Below are 21,367 nucleotides of genomic sequence, written 5' to 3'. Positions count from 1 at the left end.
TAAAGAAAGGTTAACAAGTTTTCTGAGATTTAGCAAAAGAAAAAACATGATAATAAAACAAAAGATTATAAGGAAGTTTAATAAGTAGAAATAAAAAAATTAAAATTACATAATAAAAAATAAATAAAACCACTTATATTATAAGTGGTTTTATTTATTTTTATTATGTAAATACGATATCTAATTTGAAGTCAGTCTGCTTGTATGTGCATGATTGGTGTGTGTGTGTATGTATTTGTGTATGTGTATGTGGAGAGAAAATAATGTAAATAAAATAAAAGGAAAATTTTCTTTGTACTACATAATATGTATACATATTTACAATAACTTCACAAAAAAATAGAAATTAAATTAATATTTCTCAAATAACTAATCTTACTGACTATAGCTCCATGACTATTAGTAATACATACTTTAAATTTGCACCGGTAACGCCCCCGAGCGCTATAAGAAGAAAGTTTTTACAAGTTTTTATAGAACCTAAATGTGGGGTTATATTTCAAATTCATTAACATGCATAAATTATACTAATTGTTCTTGTAGTTTGTTGTAAAATTATAATATAACTTAGACATAAAAGAATCTATTATTATGTTATAAATTGGAGATTTTTTTTTAATTGATATTATATACATTTTATTAGATATTTTTAGGAGCAACACCCAATTTTCTTGTTCGTTCATACCGAATCCGCATTCTGGATGGTAGAGTGATAGAATAAAAGAAACTGTGACTATTTAAAAATGCCTAATTACAATTTATTTGAATAATGATTATTTCTATTTAATCATTTATCCCGATCTTCTATCTACTAATCATAATAAATTGTGATGTAAACATATTTATGATTTTTTTTTGCGTAGTAAGATAAAAGATCGGTTTATATCTCGTGAAAGATCGCCATACACTTTTGTTTGTGTAGTGGCCTCATCAAGATACTAAAGTGAACAATCAATTGACACTTTAGCATTTTTGTGAAACTTTGATTCCAATGGTTACTTCAATTTTTAAATTATGATTAACATCTGGGATTAGTTCTTTATCAACTTACAGGATTACCTGCTTAATACTCTTCTATCCGCACTACACTTAGTACAACTTCATTTCTTATGTATTTCTTTAGTTATACATTTAGAAAGGGTTCCATACGAGTATGTAGGTACACTCGTTTAATTACAACAAAAGACAACAAGAAATTTAAAACGTAACAACTTTTCGCTCTAAATGTTTGAGTCTGATTGGATTTGTTTCGTTCTCCATTCAGGAACCGAGTTCCAATGGCGGATAGCGGATAGTCGTATTCAGTGAAACACTACGGTTAACCATTGACTACGAACGCTCTACAATATGCAGCTCTTTTTATTTCTTCCTTTTATTTGTTTCTCAGTTAAGTACCTATACATTTATTCAGTGCGAGCTAAACTTGAAAAGTTTCTATACAAATATTCATCTAATATTACTAATAGTTTAATATTACATATGTATTTAATTTCATTAACAGAAATAGACTGAAAATCTCTAAAACCGATAGCACCTATTTATTTCAATTCTATTATTCTTTATTATGTTTATGATACTTTGGCTCATTAATATATATAGATTTATTAAATTAAAATTAAAATCTTCTTATATAGACTCCAAGAAGTGTTTCAATCCCTTTGTTTCTTGTTATATCCAAATTATCTTAATAAGTGAAGCAAAAACTGTACCCCCTTTTTCGAAAATTGTGTGGACGGAGGAATATATAATTTCGCACAATAATAGTTTAAATAGGAAAGGGGTGCAGAATGCTAATATTATTTTAACTTTTTGCATAAAAATATATTAAATCAATAAAAAAAACCATAACACACACTACCATGTATTTGACACACACACGCATTGAAGTCTATTTACATTATTAAAAATCTACAGCCTTTGACAATAGAATTTTTAAATTTTTAATTTCAATTAATTATGGGCGAATTTCTCCCATTGGGCTACCACTAGTACCTTTAATTATATAAAAATTTATTGCTTGTAGAAATTACACATGCAAAAACCTCACCTTTTTTCCTAAATAATGTAGGTATATAGTTATTATTATTATATAATATTGCAATGAAAAATAAATCACCTACCTATTACTTTTATAAGTATTAGTAATACATTACGCTGATCACTGATCACACATTAGAAATTGAATAGAACAATCAGATAATTAAAAAAATAGGTCTATACAACGCCTAACAATAAGCAGTACCCACCTAATGATGTTACATAATATACTCTTCCTAATCAAATTAATTAAAAAGGATGAAAATTACGACGTGAACACAGACATTAATCTTCTAAACAAATCATTGTTTCTCTGATCAGAGTCCAACCTCAAAAATCCTATCGAAGCATTTCAATTAAATCTTGAAAGGTTTCAGCTGGGGGAATGCTCATCGCTTAGACAAAGGACTTACAAAGCCGTTTCAGGTAATTAATCCTCTTGGAATTCTTTTAGAAGTTGCCAGTCAGGGAAAATAATCACAATCTACCGGGAATCCCGACAAAAGATCAAACACTCCTTTCTTTGTCAACATTTCATTTTATCGACATTATACTGTCACATTAGTGTATTAGTTCGTATGTTCTTGTTGCTCAGGTACAAAAATCAAGCTAAACTTGGACACAAAGTAGTAAATTCTTTTTAAAATTATTACATAGGTGTTCTATCTTTTGTGATATTATATTGTATACCGATTATGGCCATAATATATGTATTTGTATAAAATTATTAACATACAATACATTGTAAACGAATAAAAATTTTGTATTTGTAAGTTAATTGTCTCAAATTAGATTAAAGATTTCATTTGTATAAATTTCACGACGTCCTAACAAATATATATTTTTTATATAATAATGTTATTAGGAGTTATATTTATCTATCATTATTTTACCCTTTGTTTGTTCCTAACATACAAAATCACTGAAGGAGAACTAAAAATAATAACAAGCAGTCAGGATTAAAGCAGGTGGTTCAATATATGTTCATTTATTTTATAATCGTGTTATTAGGTTTGACATAGTTATTTTACTAAAGATGCACTTTACTAAATATTCAATCCCAATAACTAATATTTCCCAATCATTAATAAATATTATTTAATAAAATTTAAATAAAATATTAGGGTAGAAAGGAGAATGGCAATTCGCGTAAAAAAATAATTGAGATTGTCATGCTCGCAGTGTAAAAGCAAGACAATTCCATTTGCTCCATCTACAGTGCTGCTAAAATTAAAGCGAAAGCAAAGATTGTAATCATAACAGGAAATTTATTGATGCAATAATGTTTTAACTTTCATTGAATGAAGCATAAACCTCACTCGGGCCGTTTCTGCATTTTCAAACTCTCTAAGTGCTTTATGGGATCTCGTAGCTCTTAATAAAATAAGGTACCTAACTATGAATATAGTGGGGAGAGAATTGTTAATAATAGGGGTAATTAAAACCTTTGCTTAATATGTCACGCTGTTTCTCCTGTAAACTATTAACTCTTGTTAAAAACAATACAATCTGCAGGGACTCATCTCATTTTTCCATACACATAACATAACACCAGTGTAAGTGCGCAGAGAAACAGTGATACTCATTCACATAAATATAAAACTCAAAAAAGTTTATATACAGTTTAAAATATATTTGAAATTAAATTAACCTTGTCTAAGGATAATGGGATCGTATAAATATACATAAGTCCAACACACTATCATAACTTTCACAGCTCAAGTTCGATCGTCATGAAACTTTACAGGGAAGTTGAAAGATGAGAAAAAGTAATCGAATCCTATCAACCGAGGTGTCGTTGAAAAGATTTTCTTCTAAAAAGTAATCGAACATGAATATTTGGATGGGAAAAATGAGGTAACAAAAGTGTCAAAAATTTTAAATCGCTATTATGTGTATAATAATCTACCTGTGCAAAGCAAATAAAAATACGCACAAGTATCTGACCACGCTTTCATCTATGTGAATCAGCCGGTATAAAAAGAAGCCTATGTCTATTTTTTTTATCTCAAATATTGCATATTTAACTAACTGCACAATAAGTTCATCTCTATACCAATATGTATGTACCTATGTTATATACTAAATTGGACAATCATGGGTTTAAACTTTAAAGCGTGAAATCGCAACGGTCAGACTTACTTTCTCATTCATATTGTTAGAGTATTAGCCCTTTTTAAATTAATCTTCCATCAGCAAGTAGTTTTAAACTCTAACACTTCATAATATCAACTGTTATTTCCGCCTCAGCACTCTGTAGATATCTTTTAAACCAGAAAATGGACGGTACAGAGAAGTTATAAAAAGAAATACGACATCTCGCATCTCTGTTTATTACTGTACATTAGTTATACTGCTTCCGTAGTGTCGTCTCGGCATGAAATGGGAACTAATGAGATTTTGATGTTTTTTTGACTGTGCTTTTATTTTCCTTGGTAACGTAAAGATGCTCCCTGGGACCTTAGTGTATAACGTCACTAGGTGTAATATTATTTTAACGGTCGGTGGAGGTATTATCTTATTGTGTTCTTACACTCAACGCCTCACTGCACTGACCCTACTTGTATGGAACGAAACTATCAACAAAGTCATTACAAGTTATGCTTCGAATCTTTTAACTGTTGATAGTTACGCCGAGAAAATTCTCGAAAATAAAACTTTCTCCTCTTTATACAAAACTAAACGATATGCTGAAACTTTACTATCTTTATTTATGCAACAAAACTTTTAGAGGCCATGATGTTTATTATTCCTTAGATATTTGCAGTTATCAACAATTTTTATTGTGTACTTAAGAATCAGTGTATAAACAATTAAAATACAATTTTTAAGGTACAAATAAGTATCGGTTTCAACTGAAGAGGTGGACATGAGTAGCCATCAGTGATATCTTATCTAAAATATTTATACTTCACACGTATTCTTATCTTATCTAGCACAAACAAACTCAAGCGACAACTTTAATAAATAACGCACAATTATTTTACCTTTCTTTCTACCTACATATGTGTTTACAAAAAAAGCATTGGTTATTTGTAAGATAAATTATAAAATAAATTTACTTACTATCTAAATATATTATTATTTAACCGATTTAAATTATTCTGGTAAATTCCGTTTCCACATATAAATCAAAATTTTATTCATTGCCTGATGGTAACTTAAAATAAAACACGTGTTCTAGTGGAATTTGATCACTAGTAGTGATCAAATTCCACTAGAACACGTGTTTTATTTTAAGTTACCATCAGGCAATGAATAAAATTTGGATATAGTGTGGAAGTCTAGTACTGACTGTTCTAAGAGTTCTAGTTTGGCCGCCGAGCACGAGCAGTCAACAGTGTGGTCACATTTTCACATTGAATATTTGTTTTAGTCCCACTCATGTTAATGGTAGCGGCATTAAAGAAAATAACATAAATTAAGTAATGAAATGGACTTCCGTAAAATAACAACTAATGAAATAAAATATAATTTAATATATATTTATTAATAGTGTCGTGTCGTCGTGACGCGTAAATATTTCTGCATTAAAATAAAATTGTTATTTTATTCACTTTTATAAAGTGTAAGAATATATAATAATAATTCATATACATTTATTTCGTAGAGTATTGTAACTATTTTGCAATTTACAAATTGCAAAATAGTCTAATTTGATTATGCAAATTATATTTTATTCTCAATTAAATTATGCAAACTTAGGTAACACCTTGTAAATTAAATTACAGTTGGCTAAATGTAAATTCTTTTACAATAGTAACGAATGTAATGTGCAATCCTTGTTTTTAGTCAAAACTCTCTAGAATGTCTATCTAACATTTCCATATAACGGTCTTGAGTAAGCAACGTGAAAGTAGTGTTCGCGAAGAAACAATATACTGTTTGCAAACCACCGGCTTATATTGTGTAATCCGTCCCTGCTATACAATTTTGGTTCTACCGGCCGCTCTTACAAAATAAATATATGAAAAATATTTATTTTCATACCTGAATTAATATTTCTAACATATAACAATTGCATTCATATTCAATAGTAGTTGTTACGGTAACTTACGGCTTATCTGATGGTAAATGTCTGTGTCACTATATTCTATGTAATGTCTACATTAACGTATTACACTAGCTTTTAAAAACTCCATGTTATTGTTAATTTTAAACTTTCGTGTTTAATATACATTATTTAAATTATTAACCGGGTCTTAACACGAATAATTTTATGGCAAATAAACTTTCGTTAAACAATCTAGTGGCGGTAGATGAAGAAAAAACTGCTGTCACCTATCTACATTGACATCGCTGTTACTCCAGTCAGCTTGTGACCACGGCTAAATACCTTTATTTGCCATAAAATTATTCATGTTAAGACCCGGTTAATAATTTAAATCTATGCTATATTATCTCTAGTGAAACTTGTCTCCAGATACAGAAATAGTTATCAGAATAGTACTGAATATGACTATTCTTTTAAGAATTGCTGACAGCGACGGTGCTGCAGTAATACAAGAAAATTCGGTTATAATTCAAGGAAAGCTCGATTTTAGGCCCCAAACGTCTCGCCTTTGACCTATATGAACCATTTGCCGTGAATGCTTCTTTGCAAGGCGTTTAGTAAAGCCGGTGGTCGTCTGTAAGCGACAAGGGCGTCGACGTTTGCATTAAACATGAGAGTTTTGGGTATGATCGCTCACTTCAGCTTCTTATATATTACAATCTCGTTATGCATAACATTTATGAAGAGAACGAACATAAAATATGTATTGGCGGTGGTGGAAATTAATTCGATTAATATTGAGCTTTATTATTATATAATCATCATTGATTATATGTATGCACTAACGGTACACTGGATAGTCAGTCAGCCCATGTGTATATAGTAAATTTACCAGGAATTAACCATTCAACTGCACACTCCCTATGGACTAACAATCTTTTTTCCCTCAATGTTAGGTTTATTACTACTTTACTACCCATACTAGAAGGTTGTGTATATAGTAATTACTGAAACTACGTAATGGCTAAATGGCCTAAATGAATTTGAATGAGGTTTGGTATTTAATCTATAATAGGCCATGGTGTATCCATGTGACATAAGAATATTAATTCTAATTTATAGGCAGGCACTCGCTCGGTACAATATTATTTTATCTCATAATAGTAATTAATTCAAAACATACAATTACAGAATTTTATTCTAAAATTTGAGGATAGAAATGATTCTAGTATTTTTACAGATCACAATAAAAAGAAGTACCTTAACATTGATCCATTATTTATTACCTAGGCTACAATTAAATTATACCACTTGATTTGATAGGATCATCATAAATAACTTTTCACCCTTAATTTTAATGTGTGGGAAGGTTTGAAATAAAATCACATTTATCTTGTATACCTACAATATATTAGACTAGGTAGTTATCACAAATAACACTGACAAATGTAGGTAATAGCATATATGCTATTTATTCAAGTCGGAATTGCTACTTAACTATTTTATAAATTATTATATATTACATTAAGATCCGTCATAAAAATAACAGCTGGTAATAAAATCCTATATTCCTGTAACAATTTCTTCACAGCCAATCTTGGATACATACTTTTTAAGTTCTTTGCATATTTATCAATATTGCTAAAAAACTTTTCTGTATCAAGTCTGCAGAATTATAAACCAGTACTCAATTCTTTAAGTCATCTGTATTTGTTCTACAGCAATTTTCTGATTTCTTTTCTCTGCTATATATAAAAGTAACATGTCTGGTATCCACATTACAAGCAACACAACCAAAAATAAGTTTTGTGCTGTTATACACACAATGTAACTGCCCGTGTAGTCTCTGATCCAGCCGAGGAAATAGCCAGCAGGAGGTACAATAATACCCATCGTCAACATTCCAAGACCAACAGCAGCAGGGACTTGGTCAACCCTGCAGTGTTCTGAGATCGCAATATTTCTAGCTACTATCACCATACTCCTACCAAATCCGTAAAGACAGGACATCAAGATCAACACCTCGAATTTTGTTTGGTATGCCAGTACTGAAAAGAAAATAGTTATGATTGTTACTCGTTGCATCAGTGAACATAATAGGTATACAAATGTGTAAAGGTAAATGCATCACTATATTGATTGATGAAATATTTTATCAAATGAATACACACCATACATTTTAAATTTTTTTTTTTCAGAATTAATACACTTTAAATTATTATCTATCGGAAAATTAAACTTCGTAAGACTTTATAGGGATACCTATAATTAAATTGTATAATATGTATAATATTAATATTGAAATAAAACTACTTTTGTAAAATAGAGCCTTGTTGTTAAATGTTTTTTTTTTATTATATTGTATTAATAGATTAATCTTCAAAATTCAAAGTACAAGGTCATCTTAGATTTTGTTGTTAAATATGATTACGATACGGACAAAGTACAATATTTTTATCAAAAATCTCACTCGTTTGTAGATATCGTAAGAAATATACTTAGGAACAATTCACAGTATATAATGTAGATAAACTGGTTACGAAAAGATATTGGCACATTTGTAAATTAATATAGTTTGCATTGAACATTTTGAAAACTGAACTGAACTGAAAACGGGTTCTGTAGACCGAAGCACATTTTTGACAACCACAAAATTAGTACGAGAGAGAAACATAGATGATAATATCCATCCACTGAATATAAAGACTAAATTAAACCTATAATCATAACAGTTTATGTGCAAAAAGCGTTATTCTATAACTAATGTTGGATAATGCTTTTAACATACAAAAATTCAGAAATTATTTAAAATTTAAATATAACTTATTAAAATTATTATTATAGACCATTTTTTAAATAAATTTGTGACACATATGATCCTTGAAAATACGGATTAAATGTTGCTAAGTGTATACAACTATTCAAGAAACACGTATAAGAAGAATTTTGAAAGTTTAGTGTAACATTCTACTCACTTTGCCTGGTGATAATCAGCCAAACACAAGTCATTATCAGCATCCATCTTGCTTTTATCCTATACTTGTCTTGGAATACCGGCAAAATAAGACGGCCACAAATATCCGCACTCGCGATCGCCGACATGCAAAATGCTGTTTGTTGCTTATCTAACTCGGCTACTTTCTGTTAAAAAAGAAATAATAACTATAAAATGACACTGTTTAGTTAAAAATAAGATAATTAAATAAGCAAAAGTTATACATTGATTATATTATCGTATAAAAGTTATATTTAGTTAAATTTATGAATGATATTTTCCATAATATTATATTTTTTCATATATTGTAATTTTCCACTGTATTCTTAGATTGCCTTGTGCATATTCTAGGACCAAGGAGGGTGGGTCATTTAAGTAACTAGGTACAGAGTACTAGTCCCACAGTATAAGTATAATTATTTTCAACGTCTAGGTGACAATTGCTTACCAAGTTACAATATAATCAAAAACCATTCAATCTGTTTACAATAATTAAATTCTTATCTGTACGCAATACTATTATTATCATTATATATGATATCGAAATCGAAAGAACACGTGGAAATTCTTGACATACAATTTTACGAAGATTTTAGTTTATGAAGTGAATTTTTTAGTTTTATTATAGTAGGTAGGTTACCTACTATAATAAAACTAAAAAATTTAGCCCATTCATTATAGCTAAGAACCATATCGAGTATATTAGCTTTTTAACAAAAAAAAAATGCAATAAAATCTGTCCATTTCTTTTGGAGTTACGATCCATAGACAAACACACATGTGAAACTTATAAACACCCTTCTTTTTGCATCAGAGTTTAAAAAGGCAAATGATATAAATATTATCCTTTACCTGTAGGAAAAACGGGAACAGCATGCTGAAGTTCTGTATTGATGTCACAGACAGCGCAGTTCCAATAATTATGTTCAAGAAGCGAGGACTCGACAATAACGAGATATCGAATAAATCGTATAATTTCTTTAACCAACTCTTTTTCTCGGGTACTTCTGTAGTTGCTTTATCTGAAAAATAAACATAAATTAACACAAATATAATATAATCATAGGAAAGACAATTTGATTTTACTTCAATTTCTTTTCAAATCAAGACTTGATACAAGAAAGTATTAATTCTCTCCTAATTTCGATCGACACGAAAAGATAGTTTGTTTATATTTTAAAGATAAATAATTACATAGTATAAAACTAAGTTGCTGTCGCTGTCTGTCCCTATGTATACTTAAATCTTTAAAACTACGCAAAGAATTTTGAAGCGGTTTTTTTTTAATAGATAGAGTGATTCAAGAGGAAGGTTTATATGTATAATACACCCTTGTGAAGCCAGGGCGTGTAGCTAATAAGTTATATAATATTCTTAATATTGAATAATATATTAATATAATTGTTTAATAATAATATGTTCATTGTATGTTTTAAAATTGGCTCATAGTTTTATGTTTTTTATATAACTATGAATACATGTATTAAAATCAATACTGTGCTTGTATATATGTGTACCTACATAAATACATAAATCTACATAAACTCATCATACATCATACTATACATAAATCTAAATATATATAACTCAATGGTAGGTAAGGTAAAGGATTGACATAGTGATCTATCAAAGAACAGCCCAAACTACTGGACTGATCGGGCTGAAATTTAGCATGCTGGTAAATGTTATGACTTACGCATCCGCTAAAAAAGGATTTTGATTAATTCTACCCCCAAGGGGATAAAATAAACTTTGTCACTTTTAAACTGATCGGGCTGAGACTTTGCATGCATAGATCTGCTATGACGTAGGTATTCTCTAAGAAAGAATTTTTATAAATTTCACCTCTAAAGGGATAAATTAACGCGAACGAAGCCGCGGGCAAAAGCTGGTTATATGTATGTTACAGTGACATAATTAAATCAATAATTACCTATATTATCATTAATAAGGTATACTTGTTAAGAGATATTATTTCTAAATATTATTTAAGCAGGTCAAACACAACAAAAGGTAACAATACGTACTTTGATAACATAATAATGTGCAAAGAAGATGAACTGTATACGAATTGATGTCATCCATATCATTAAATAATATTCATTGATATTGTTTACGACAGTTGCAGTTCGTAAACAACACAATCAAAGTTAACATATAAATAAGATTATTGTGCAAACGTATGTCATCTCTTGTTTAGACAGGGCACGAAGTGAAGTCTTTTAAAAATACTAACTAAAAACTAAAAAAGTCACTTCTAGTAAGAGATAATAGCTGAATGAATATATAACCCACTAATTATTATCTACCTCTAGTATAGTATTTGTACTGGAATATACAAGTATAGATAAAGCAAACTGAGATGAAAGGTAGTCAATAAATTACACTCTCAATTCTAGTTGCCTTTTATGGGAGAACTACAACAAAAATTTAGTAAAGTACAATCTCTATTCTTACGAAGTTTTCGAAAACAAAATATCTATATACACTTCAACAGATATAACATTTTTAGAACATTCTTTAACTTACCGTTTATATCATTCACATCAGATGTTATCTCTTTATAACTATCAGATTTACGATTTCTTGTGCCATTGATTTCTTTAAGGTTTTCATTTAAATTAGGGTCTGTGGGTCTTCTTTCTCCATTTGCGTTTAATTCGGCAAGGATTTTTGAATCTCTTTTTATGACTATATTTTTATGTTTATCTTCTAATAACTGTAGCCTCTCATCTACAACGACTTCCTCTTCAACTTTTTTCATGTGCCACTCTACAGGATGAATTAGTAAGCATCCAGCTATCTGAAATGTGATAACATTGGTAAAAATTGTTATTGTTATGTTCTATATAATATAGGTAAAGTCACTGCTCGCTACTATGAGTGGTTTCAGAAATTAAAAATTACATGAGAACTTAAGATTGTATACAAACAATAATATACTAAATATTATCTTTCGAATAACTCGCTATCACCTATATAGTAAAATCTATAATAGTAATTATATTATTCAATATTCAGTAATTTGGAAAAATGTAATAGCTTTAAGAATAATGCGTATAATAATATACGCTGGAATATATTAATAAAATATTAGACCAGGAATATAAATAGATAGCTAGTTACCCCATGCAAGCTCAAAGAAGACAGAAGTAAACATGCGCCTCGGAAACCGTAATTTTCCAAGAGATATCTCACTAAATGAGGCATTAAAGTCTGTCCCACACCTGTTCCCACATTTGCCAAACCCACTGCTTGGCTCTTTCTGAGCTTGAAATAGCTATTTATAGCTACAAATGACGAATTTTGAATGAAACCCAAGCCTAAACCTGTAACAAAATTATGATGTGTATCATATACAAAAACAAAACTTGACTTAGTTTTCAATTGCAAATTGAGTTTGAAACTGTATCTTACCTAAAAGAAATCCATAAGTAATAGTCAGATGCCATATATTCGTTGAAAATCCACTGAGAAAAATGCCTAGTGTACACGAACATGCTCCTATTAATGCTACTTTTCTAGGAGTAGATAATTTTACTATTGCGCCAGCTATAGGGCCACCAAAATTTGTTACAAATAACATAGTACTTAACACTACGGCGGCGCCTTGGGTCCGGTGACCCATAGCCTCTAATGCATCTCCATATAATAAACTGAACAAGGACAGCATAGATTGATTAAAAATCTGTAAAATATATAAGCTTTATCAGTATCTAATAATACTAAACTTACTATCTACGTATAATTGACATGCATAAATCATTACTAGAGTGTTTAATAACTGTAAGAGTAAGACTTAAAGGTTATCAAACATATTACACGTATTTTAAATTCTTTCAATGGTCACGTGGCTTCTAGTAAAATGAAACTACAGGATAAGACACATGACATCTTATTTCTCTAGAATGGCAATGCATGAGGAGTATAGCGGGTGTGACAGTAATACTTATTATTATTACACTACTACGAAAGAAAACAAATATTTTCACACATTCATTTCGCCCTGTGAAGTTATCGATAACGAGAGACCAACATCTTTAAATTTTTGTAATATTTTCCGCCTATGCACAATTGAGTAAGACTATATTACATTAAATATTGACTTATATATGTGACTTAGTAGTTGAGAAATTGTAAATTATGTCATATTAATTTTAAAAAATGTTTATGAGTATTTGTATGGGTCTGAATATTTTATATGTATATGATGTATGTATTTACAAAAAAGTGTCACACATTATAGCTTATTCGACTAAAAGAAAATCTTGTACATAATTCTTTGTTGTTCCTTTCTGTATCATCAAAGCAAGCGTAATGTAATACCATAACTATAAAATATCATTTATAACTAAAATCTGTAAAATACTAGTAGTAAATCGAATCGAACCATTCCTTTCAATCATTACGGTACACTATATATATCTACGTTTTGATACTAATATTATATTGTGTATCAATCTACTGATAAAGTGTTTTATTATTACACATAATAAACAAAATGACCTTCGGATTAAGTAGCTACATAAAGCAGCAAACAATGTTTATCAAAATCCTATTTTCAGTTGTATTATTTCACCCTTTACTAAAAAATAGTAATAGTTGGTATCACAAGTTATAATTTACACAAATAACCTTTAATTTGTACATTTAATAATTATTTATTTAATAAATATGCACTATAAATCATATTTTAAAAACAGGGTGAAATATATATGATCGTCGCTTTTAAGCCCAAGGTATTTTGAGCCTTTTAAGTGCATGGTATTTTGATTAGTATAATATAAATGTAATAGGATCGTTGATATTTCTTTCATAATCTATGTAGATCCTAACGACAATTGTTGCCTAGTGTAAGTATTCAATTTAAATATACTTGATGACAGTTACGTATCAAATAAACATAACTTCTGTATCAGTTATATTATTATGGAAACAAACAAAATTGAGAGTTCTATTTGTAACCTTTGATCTAGTTTATATTGAAATGTAAACAAATACACTAGCATATACCATGTTATATATACAATGTGCAGACGCGGTTAGTAATTATATTTTTTTTATGACTAAAACCTTGTCTCACGTAAAGCTTATCAAAATTGTCATTTAGAAAATAAAGTCAAGAGCAATAACTTTTTTTAAGATAATAATATCTTTTTTCTGTTATTATGGCCCTAATGCACCAGTATTTACTAATATATTTATTGCACACATTAAAATTGATATAAATTCACTGCATTTCATAAGTATAAAATTTATTTGTTAATTTTAATAATAATAAACGTTTAATTGTGTAAGATATTGCATTTATTACTTTAATTAGAATAAGTTTGTTACTTATTTTTGTACCTAATATCATATATATATTTTTAAAAATAGATATTACGCATCGTTAACATGGAATCACATGGCAATATAATTTTTATGATAGTAATATTTTTGCTTGTTATGTTTCCATTATCAGTAGATTGAAACGTTTATTGAAAATAAGCAGTAGCGGACAATAGACATTTTAATAAGAAAAATAAGTCGACATATTAATAAAGTATAAATAAAATCGAATAATATTCACATATTTTTAAAGATACAAATATTAGTTTCAACAAATATAAATATTATATGTTAAAAAAATTATATGTTGGAATCAAATTATTTAAATATATATAGATAGTAGATAAATATTTTCATACCGTAAATGTATCAAGAAAATCATTTTACCAATTTAAGAGCGTACAAATTTAACACCAAGTAAACAATCTATTTATAATCTTAAAAGATACAGATGAAATCATTAATATGCAAACTGTTACACTGGTACGTGTTTCGATTTGTGAACTTTCATAGAATCGAATGAACAGTGTGAATGTACTCCTGTATGAATGTACAAATAAAATAGCTTCACAACCTCTTTGAGGACCATATATCTAAATTACTGTAGGTTATATGAACTAATTTTATGTAGATACTTACATTAGAAAGTGCTGTCCCTATCAAAACCATCCACCCCCATCCTCCATCAGGAGGTATTAATTTAGTAACCTTCTTCACATTCGGAACTGACTCCAAATTGGTCTTTTCTGACATTTTTGCTTTATTATACAGTCTTAATGGCTAATCATAATAATAAATTTGTTACTGGATTTGTATTATTTTGTTCTAGTAAGATCTGAAAGAGAAAGAAAATGAATTGCAATAATGTATTTCTACCAAGTATAAGTAGTCAGTAATAAGGTAGTCAGTAATAACTTTTACGTAGTACTAATAAGTACGTGGGCCAGTCATATTTTTTGCAAAATCGCATTTTTACAAGGAAGTCACGTACATACCTTTGAAAAGCGAAACGTTATCGAAGTACAAATTGTTAGGGTTTTTATATTATTAGACAGAAATACGAGAAATGCTAAATATAGAATAGAAATAATCTTTGTTTAATTATGGAAGACCTTTATGATAAATATACGAATCACTGTTCATATAACCAACTGCTTTATATCTATTTCATGCGGACCTTATTATGATTAATAAAACTATATCTCTATCATAATTCAAGTAGAAGAACGTTACAACTGGTAATATTTATTACTTTCACGGTACCTACGTAACAAGAAACTATTTCTTTCATAAATCACTTTGACCGTTACAAAATTGGCTAGATAGGCGCAACACCTTATTGTAAAGGCTGTTGCTTTTATATTTCCCAAATGAAACACGTTACTGAACAGAAGCAATAATGCATTGTTATATGACTTTTTACCTAAATTATAATTTTAGTTTAGTTTACCTATTTCTAACTTCAATTAGGATATGATATTTTACATGTTGAGAGATAACAGTTTGATTTTTATAGAATATTACAAAAGGAAACCTTAATAATAGCCAATATTATCGTATCATATAGTTTTAAATTTTGCAACAAGAATATGATAGAAGTAGAATTATTTTTAGTAGGTTTTTATACGTTGAAGCGACAAATAGATGCATTTAAAATTAATAGTATCCGTTGATTAAAAGCAAAAATATGGTTATTCGTTCTAAAATTATAGGTCGAAAAAATATCAAATTGAAACTGTTTTAATGTTCACCACAAAATGAAACTTTATACGCCTTTTGTAACTAAGGGAAACATTTTATAGTTTTTTGAATGTCAGGAAAGGAATAAGTTACATTTATGTATACAGTGCCTATATATGAGTGAAATTTTGCAAATTTATATTACTACATGTACTATGAATTTGCAAAATAAATTATCTTTTATGTTGTGACATCCAGTTTTTACTGAGCAGTAAATATTTGTTCTGCTCTCATGAGACTATTTTTGTAGTTTTTTGTGCGTGATATTCGTATACTGGTGTTGCATGCAATATGCAAAATAGTAAAATAGAGAATAATGTTAATATTTATGAAAGTAAAAGCATTAAATTACACACTATTATTGAATGTAAACTTAATGTATGTATATAATTATAATGGTAATAGGAATGTAAAGACTGTTAGCTAAAGAAACCTCGTGCTCCAGACAGAAACCACTAAAGCATAAATTGGCACGATGTTGTCTAATCTCTGATAAATGTACAACTTAAAAAATTTCAATCAAGTTATTTCTTTCAGAAATGCTTTCTACGCATCACAAGGAAATTAGAGTATACTGTTAAAAAAATGTTATAAAAAATATTAGCGTAATATTTATATTAAATAACAATGATGAATATCTTAATGGGGTGAGTCAGTGATAAAATGGGTTCAATATTCGACCCTCTTATCTCGTGCCAGTGACGTACATAGGTACATCATAATAATACAATCGGAGCAACATAAATATTCACATAATAGATATGTTAATTAATAATTATTCCTATCATTTAGCTATGGATAGTACTATTAAATCTAAAACAACTATCATGGCGTTTCCCGCGGTATATAGTATATTATGTTTATTTCTTTGTAACTATCCTGTGTGTTAATGTTAAACTTGAATAACATAATTAACAGGTGTCAGTAGTATAAAAAAATGTTTTATCATACAAACTCATTAGTAAAATAAAAAATACTTAATCTTTTATGCATCTAATATCATCTATTAGATTTATAAAAATATTAAATTTATAATATTATTGTATCTTAATATGTTTTGGAATTTGAATGAAAAATTTGTACTATGATAGCGTTTGGATTTAAGCACCAGGTTTCATCTGTATAGAAAGACCTCCAATCCATCACTCAGGTATTTATTTTAAAAATATTTATATAATATATTTAGGTTTAGTACTTTAAAGATACCTCGTATAGTTTACTGGAAACTTAAATATACATGAACACATGTTATGGTAAACACGTGCTTTCAATAGATTAATCTTTACGTACGCACGTATTGTGACAGGCAATAATAACATATTTTTTCATCAAAAAGATATTGAACGGAACTAACCACTACTAATATTTTATTATCTCTATAGTAGAAGGTCAAAGACCGTTCGTGGTTTTTACGAGTACACAACGACATACAAAGGTTGTGTTAGGGAAATTATGACATAGCTTTATGTGAATACATTCGAAACGAAATCCCATGTTTTACGTATGCTTTTAGTGTTAGTATTTTTATAGTAGAATATCTACATTACTATATACATTATACTAACTACATTAATGATATTAACAATACAAGAAAAGTTTAAACAAAAATGTTAATTGTACATGTTTATTTTTCTAAATATAAAAGAACTGCATAAAGCGTATCCTCGTGTCTTTCCTAATTTTTATTTAGTGGAGCTAGTAAATATGAAGATATACTAGAAATATGAAATATCTAAGTAAGAACAGTATGTATTGGAAACAATTTGCAATTCAACTATAATAATGGTTACCTACAGGCAGCTTAGTACACCTGTTTATATCGACATTTGTTTCTACTGCACCGATGTATTATGCTTTATTCTCTACTCACAAATTCATAGAAATATATAAATACTGTTAACATTATTTCATAAGTTCAGTACTTGTGTAGTTCAGTACTACCTACTCTACACTCTCTCTATTATTGTAACTTTTGAGCGGACTGCTAGAAAGCACATTTCAGTCATATCTTCTTGAACCTTTTCTATCATGCGCGTTTAAGATGTACAAATGAATCATATTTTCTTATTTTTTTTGTATAAAAACATAATTATATTATTTTACTCTCTATAAAGTATATTTCTTAATTACATTGCATGTTATTAACTTTTTCTTAAGATAAACTGTCTCGGGGTATCGTTCTCACTTATATAATTAAAAAAATATGAAGAGGAAAACAATAACATGAACAAACGCTTATTAGATTTTCATGGGCCATATGTATTAATCCTATTATTAATACTACAGATATTTCATTAACCAATGGGCTAAATCTAAACTAGCGGTTTAATTAGTGCGCCTATCTGTTAGTCTATTACTCCTTCTAATTTCACACTTTTTCTGTATAGTAAATAGATTGTATTAAGGTCAAAACACATATAAAAAATAATTCAATATTATCTAATTATAATCTATAATTACTAAGATAATTTATTTGATACGTCTTTATTTTTATGATTAATTGTTTCAGAAATAAAAACAAATACCGTTGTGGCTAGGTTAAAATGTATAAATGACATATTCTGATTTTTAGACAGTTTATTGTCCGCATGTTACGTTTTTTGTTTCTTTTATTTTATTTCGACCTTTATAAACTTTATCCGGAAACCGCAGGTAGATTGTGGAAATATGAAAAGATACAACAACAATATTCCTAACTGTAGGTAACAGTAACAGTATCCGCCGTGACGGATACAGTAACGGAAATACGTAAATAGGAATGAATATACTCACTATTTAATTACTATTAAACACCAGATTCGGCATTTAAACATTAACGAGCTATTGTCATTCATATTCCTTTCCTGCGAAATCCTTTCATAATGTTATCTTAGATTATACCTTTTTAAGTGTGACTAGATATTTCCAAAATTTTTAGTTTTTAATCCAAATAGCTATGTGGATATTTCTGCCAGTAATTCGGCATTTTTATCAAACTACCAGAAGGAAGATTTACATTTTTACATTTTATTGTGTGTATGTTGCATTGTATCTTAATAAAACCTACAAAATTGACTACGTAAGCAATAAAATTTGCACACTATAAAAAAAGACCAACAGAATTGATAGTATTCTTTATACGTATCATATTATAGCGGCATACTATAATCTTGCTTTTACCATATTTTAACTCACAACCTATGGGGTCTTATGATACAATATTATTACCTCAAAGCTACGATACTCGAGATAATATTGATAAGTTTCCGATTTATTAAATTTTATCAATAACATCATATTCATATCATTGCTTTAATAAAAATATGTTAACGTGTATAAAATTATTTTTATGAAAACTAAAAAATCTGATGTTCCCATCGTTATGTGACGGGACAATACAATAGTAATTAGTGATTCATCACAGGTAATTAATTGACATAACGAAATTATACAATGCCATTATATTATGTGGATTACGTAATAAGGATATTTATATATTTGTGATTGAATTAAAAATAATTATACATATATAAATTAATAATCTTGATTAATAATATTTTGTTAAAATATTATTACAAATATGTACCTACTAAAATTAGCAAAAAATATCAAAGTAATGACATTTAATCTAACAGTCCTTACCTATATAAATGCATAGCCATTATCACAAGTGTATACTAATGAAAACGCATTCACTAATTCTTCCGTAAATTAACACAGTTCATTTTTTTTTTCAACTATACGTCTGACGCGTATAAATTCACGGCTGTCAATGAACATTGACATTATGTATCTTTGTTGAGTAAGCGGACACGATAAAACGTTATTCCATTGTATCTGATCTACTAATCCAACCATACGTGGCTTGATACATAAATAAAAATGGTTTTTATGGAACACATGATAGAGTTTTTTCAATATTTACTGTGAATTTAACGGACTAACACGTTTTATTTACACTCTGAGAACAGCATTGAAGATGATATCGCTTAATCGAAAGTTTAACATATGGACTATCATATGGATCCTAGAATATGTATAAATCTAGAACGTAACCCGTCATGTTCCTGATGCATTGCGAGTACTGAGCTAAATAAAATTTTCCCGTGCGTTAGTGCTAGCTTTATTTTCTTCAAACCGTGTTATTATTATTTAATTTATGATAACTCAAACGTTATTATGGTATTGCCGAAATAAGTCAGTAGCGTTAATAATAATATAGTTAATCGGGCCATAACACGAATATTTTTGTCGTAGATTCTTACCTCTCTCGACGTTTTAAGTTAGGTTAGGTTAGGTTGCACTAACCGTGGTTACTACTCGACTACCGTCACTAGATTAACTATATTAATAATGTGTATACAAAAAAATAAAGTTAGTAAGCCGATATCACTGTATATTTTGTTGTTTAGACTGATGATGATCTGAAAAGGAAGAAAATTAGAAATAGGAAAGCTCACTCTCTCTATAACAAACCGTTGTGTCAATAACAATATTCTACATACATAGATCTCTCCGTGTAGTGATAGAGTATCTACGCAGCGACTCCTTGCCAGTCTCAGAAAAGAGCCGACTACTAGAACACACGTAACGTAAGAGTGAGGGCGCAACAGTCCCTTGATATGAAAATAGAATGATGGACTGTGATATTAGAATGGTTTTTACATTTTCAACTAAATAAATGTGTTTACTATTATTGTGTGCATTTTGTAAATTGTTGTTGTACACTGACAATTAGAATAATTCTATCACATCACAATATAAGACTCGAAGAAACAAAACACTTACACCAGTATACGACAATATGAAAATAGTAATATTTTATTCCGCTTTGATTAGAGCCTAGTTTCTTATAGTACGATGTATGTGGTAATAATTGTAATCAATTTAAGTATGATGTATTATGGACTATGACCTAAAACGGATTTTCCATTTCCATCTCAAGTAGTCTGCTTACGAATAATGTGTTAATTTTTTAAATCTTTTGTGTCCTCTGAAATATGTCGTTTCTATGACGTCACTGTATGAGATATGTAATTACACATATAGTACGGGTTGAAAACGGAGATGAAAGGTTGTATGAAAATAATATCATTTTTAAGTAGAATGGTGAATCTTTTTTGGGTTATAATCTGTTTAATTAATATGTATAATTAAAACATATTTTTTTTATTTGGTCAAGGTCACTATTCCACGCGTACAAAGTCACGAGCACAGCTAGTAATTCATATAATGTACATTATTAGGTTATTTTAAATTATAACTATGTGTAATACCCACCAATGTTGCAA

At 28.8% G+C, this 21,367-nt stretch overlaps 1 protein-coding gene across 1 annotated transcript; it reads right to left on the bottom strand.

The window, feature by feature from the left end:
* Positions 1–7,426: 7,426 nt before the first annotated feature.
* LOC131845386 (monocarboxylate transporter 9-like) lies at positions 7,427–19,810 on the bottom strand. Its single transcript, XM_059194795.1, has 9 exons — positions 19,719–19,810; positions 14,997–15,192; positions 12,444–12,714; positions 12,153–12,355; positions 11,552–11,829; positions 10,725–10,729; positions 9,879–10,030; positions 9,007–9,172; positions 7,427–8,079 (listed from the first exon to the last, which is right to left on the bottom strand). The coding sequence occupies exons 2-9, from the start codon at positions 15,108–15,110 to the stop codon at positions 7,727–7,729; spliced, it is 1,542 nt and encodes a 513-aa protein (XP_059050778.1). The 5' UTR covers positions 15,111–15,192; positions 19,719–19,810; the 3' UTR covers positions 7,427–7,726.
* Positions 19,811–21,367: the final 1,557 nt, after the last annotated feature.

This window comes from Achroia grisella, unplaced genomic scaffold (genome assembly GCF_030625045.1).
Source record: "Achroia grisella isolate CSIRO2021 unplaced genomic scaffold, CSIRO_AGI_Agris_v1 utg1023, whole genome shotgun sequence".
NCBI classification, from domain to species: Eukaryota; Metazoa; Arthropoda; class Insecta; order Lepidoptera; family Pyralidae; genus Achroia; species Achroia grisella.
The sequence above is the reverse complement of the archived record's forward strand: the minus strand, read 5'-3'. Positions and strand labels throughout refer to the sequence as shown.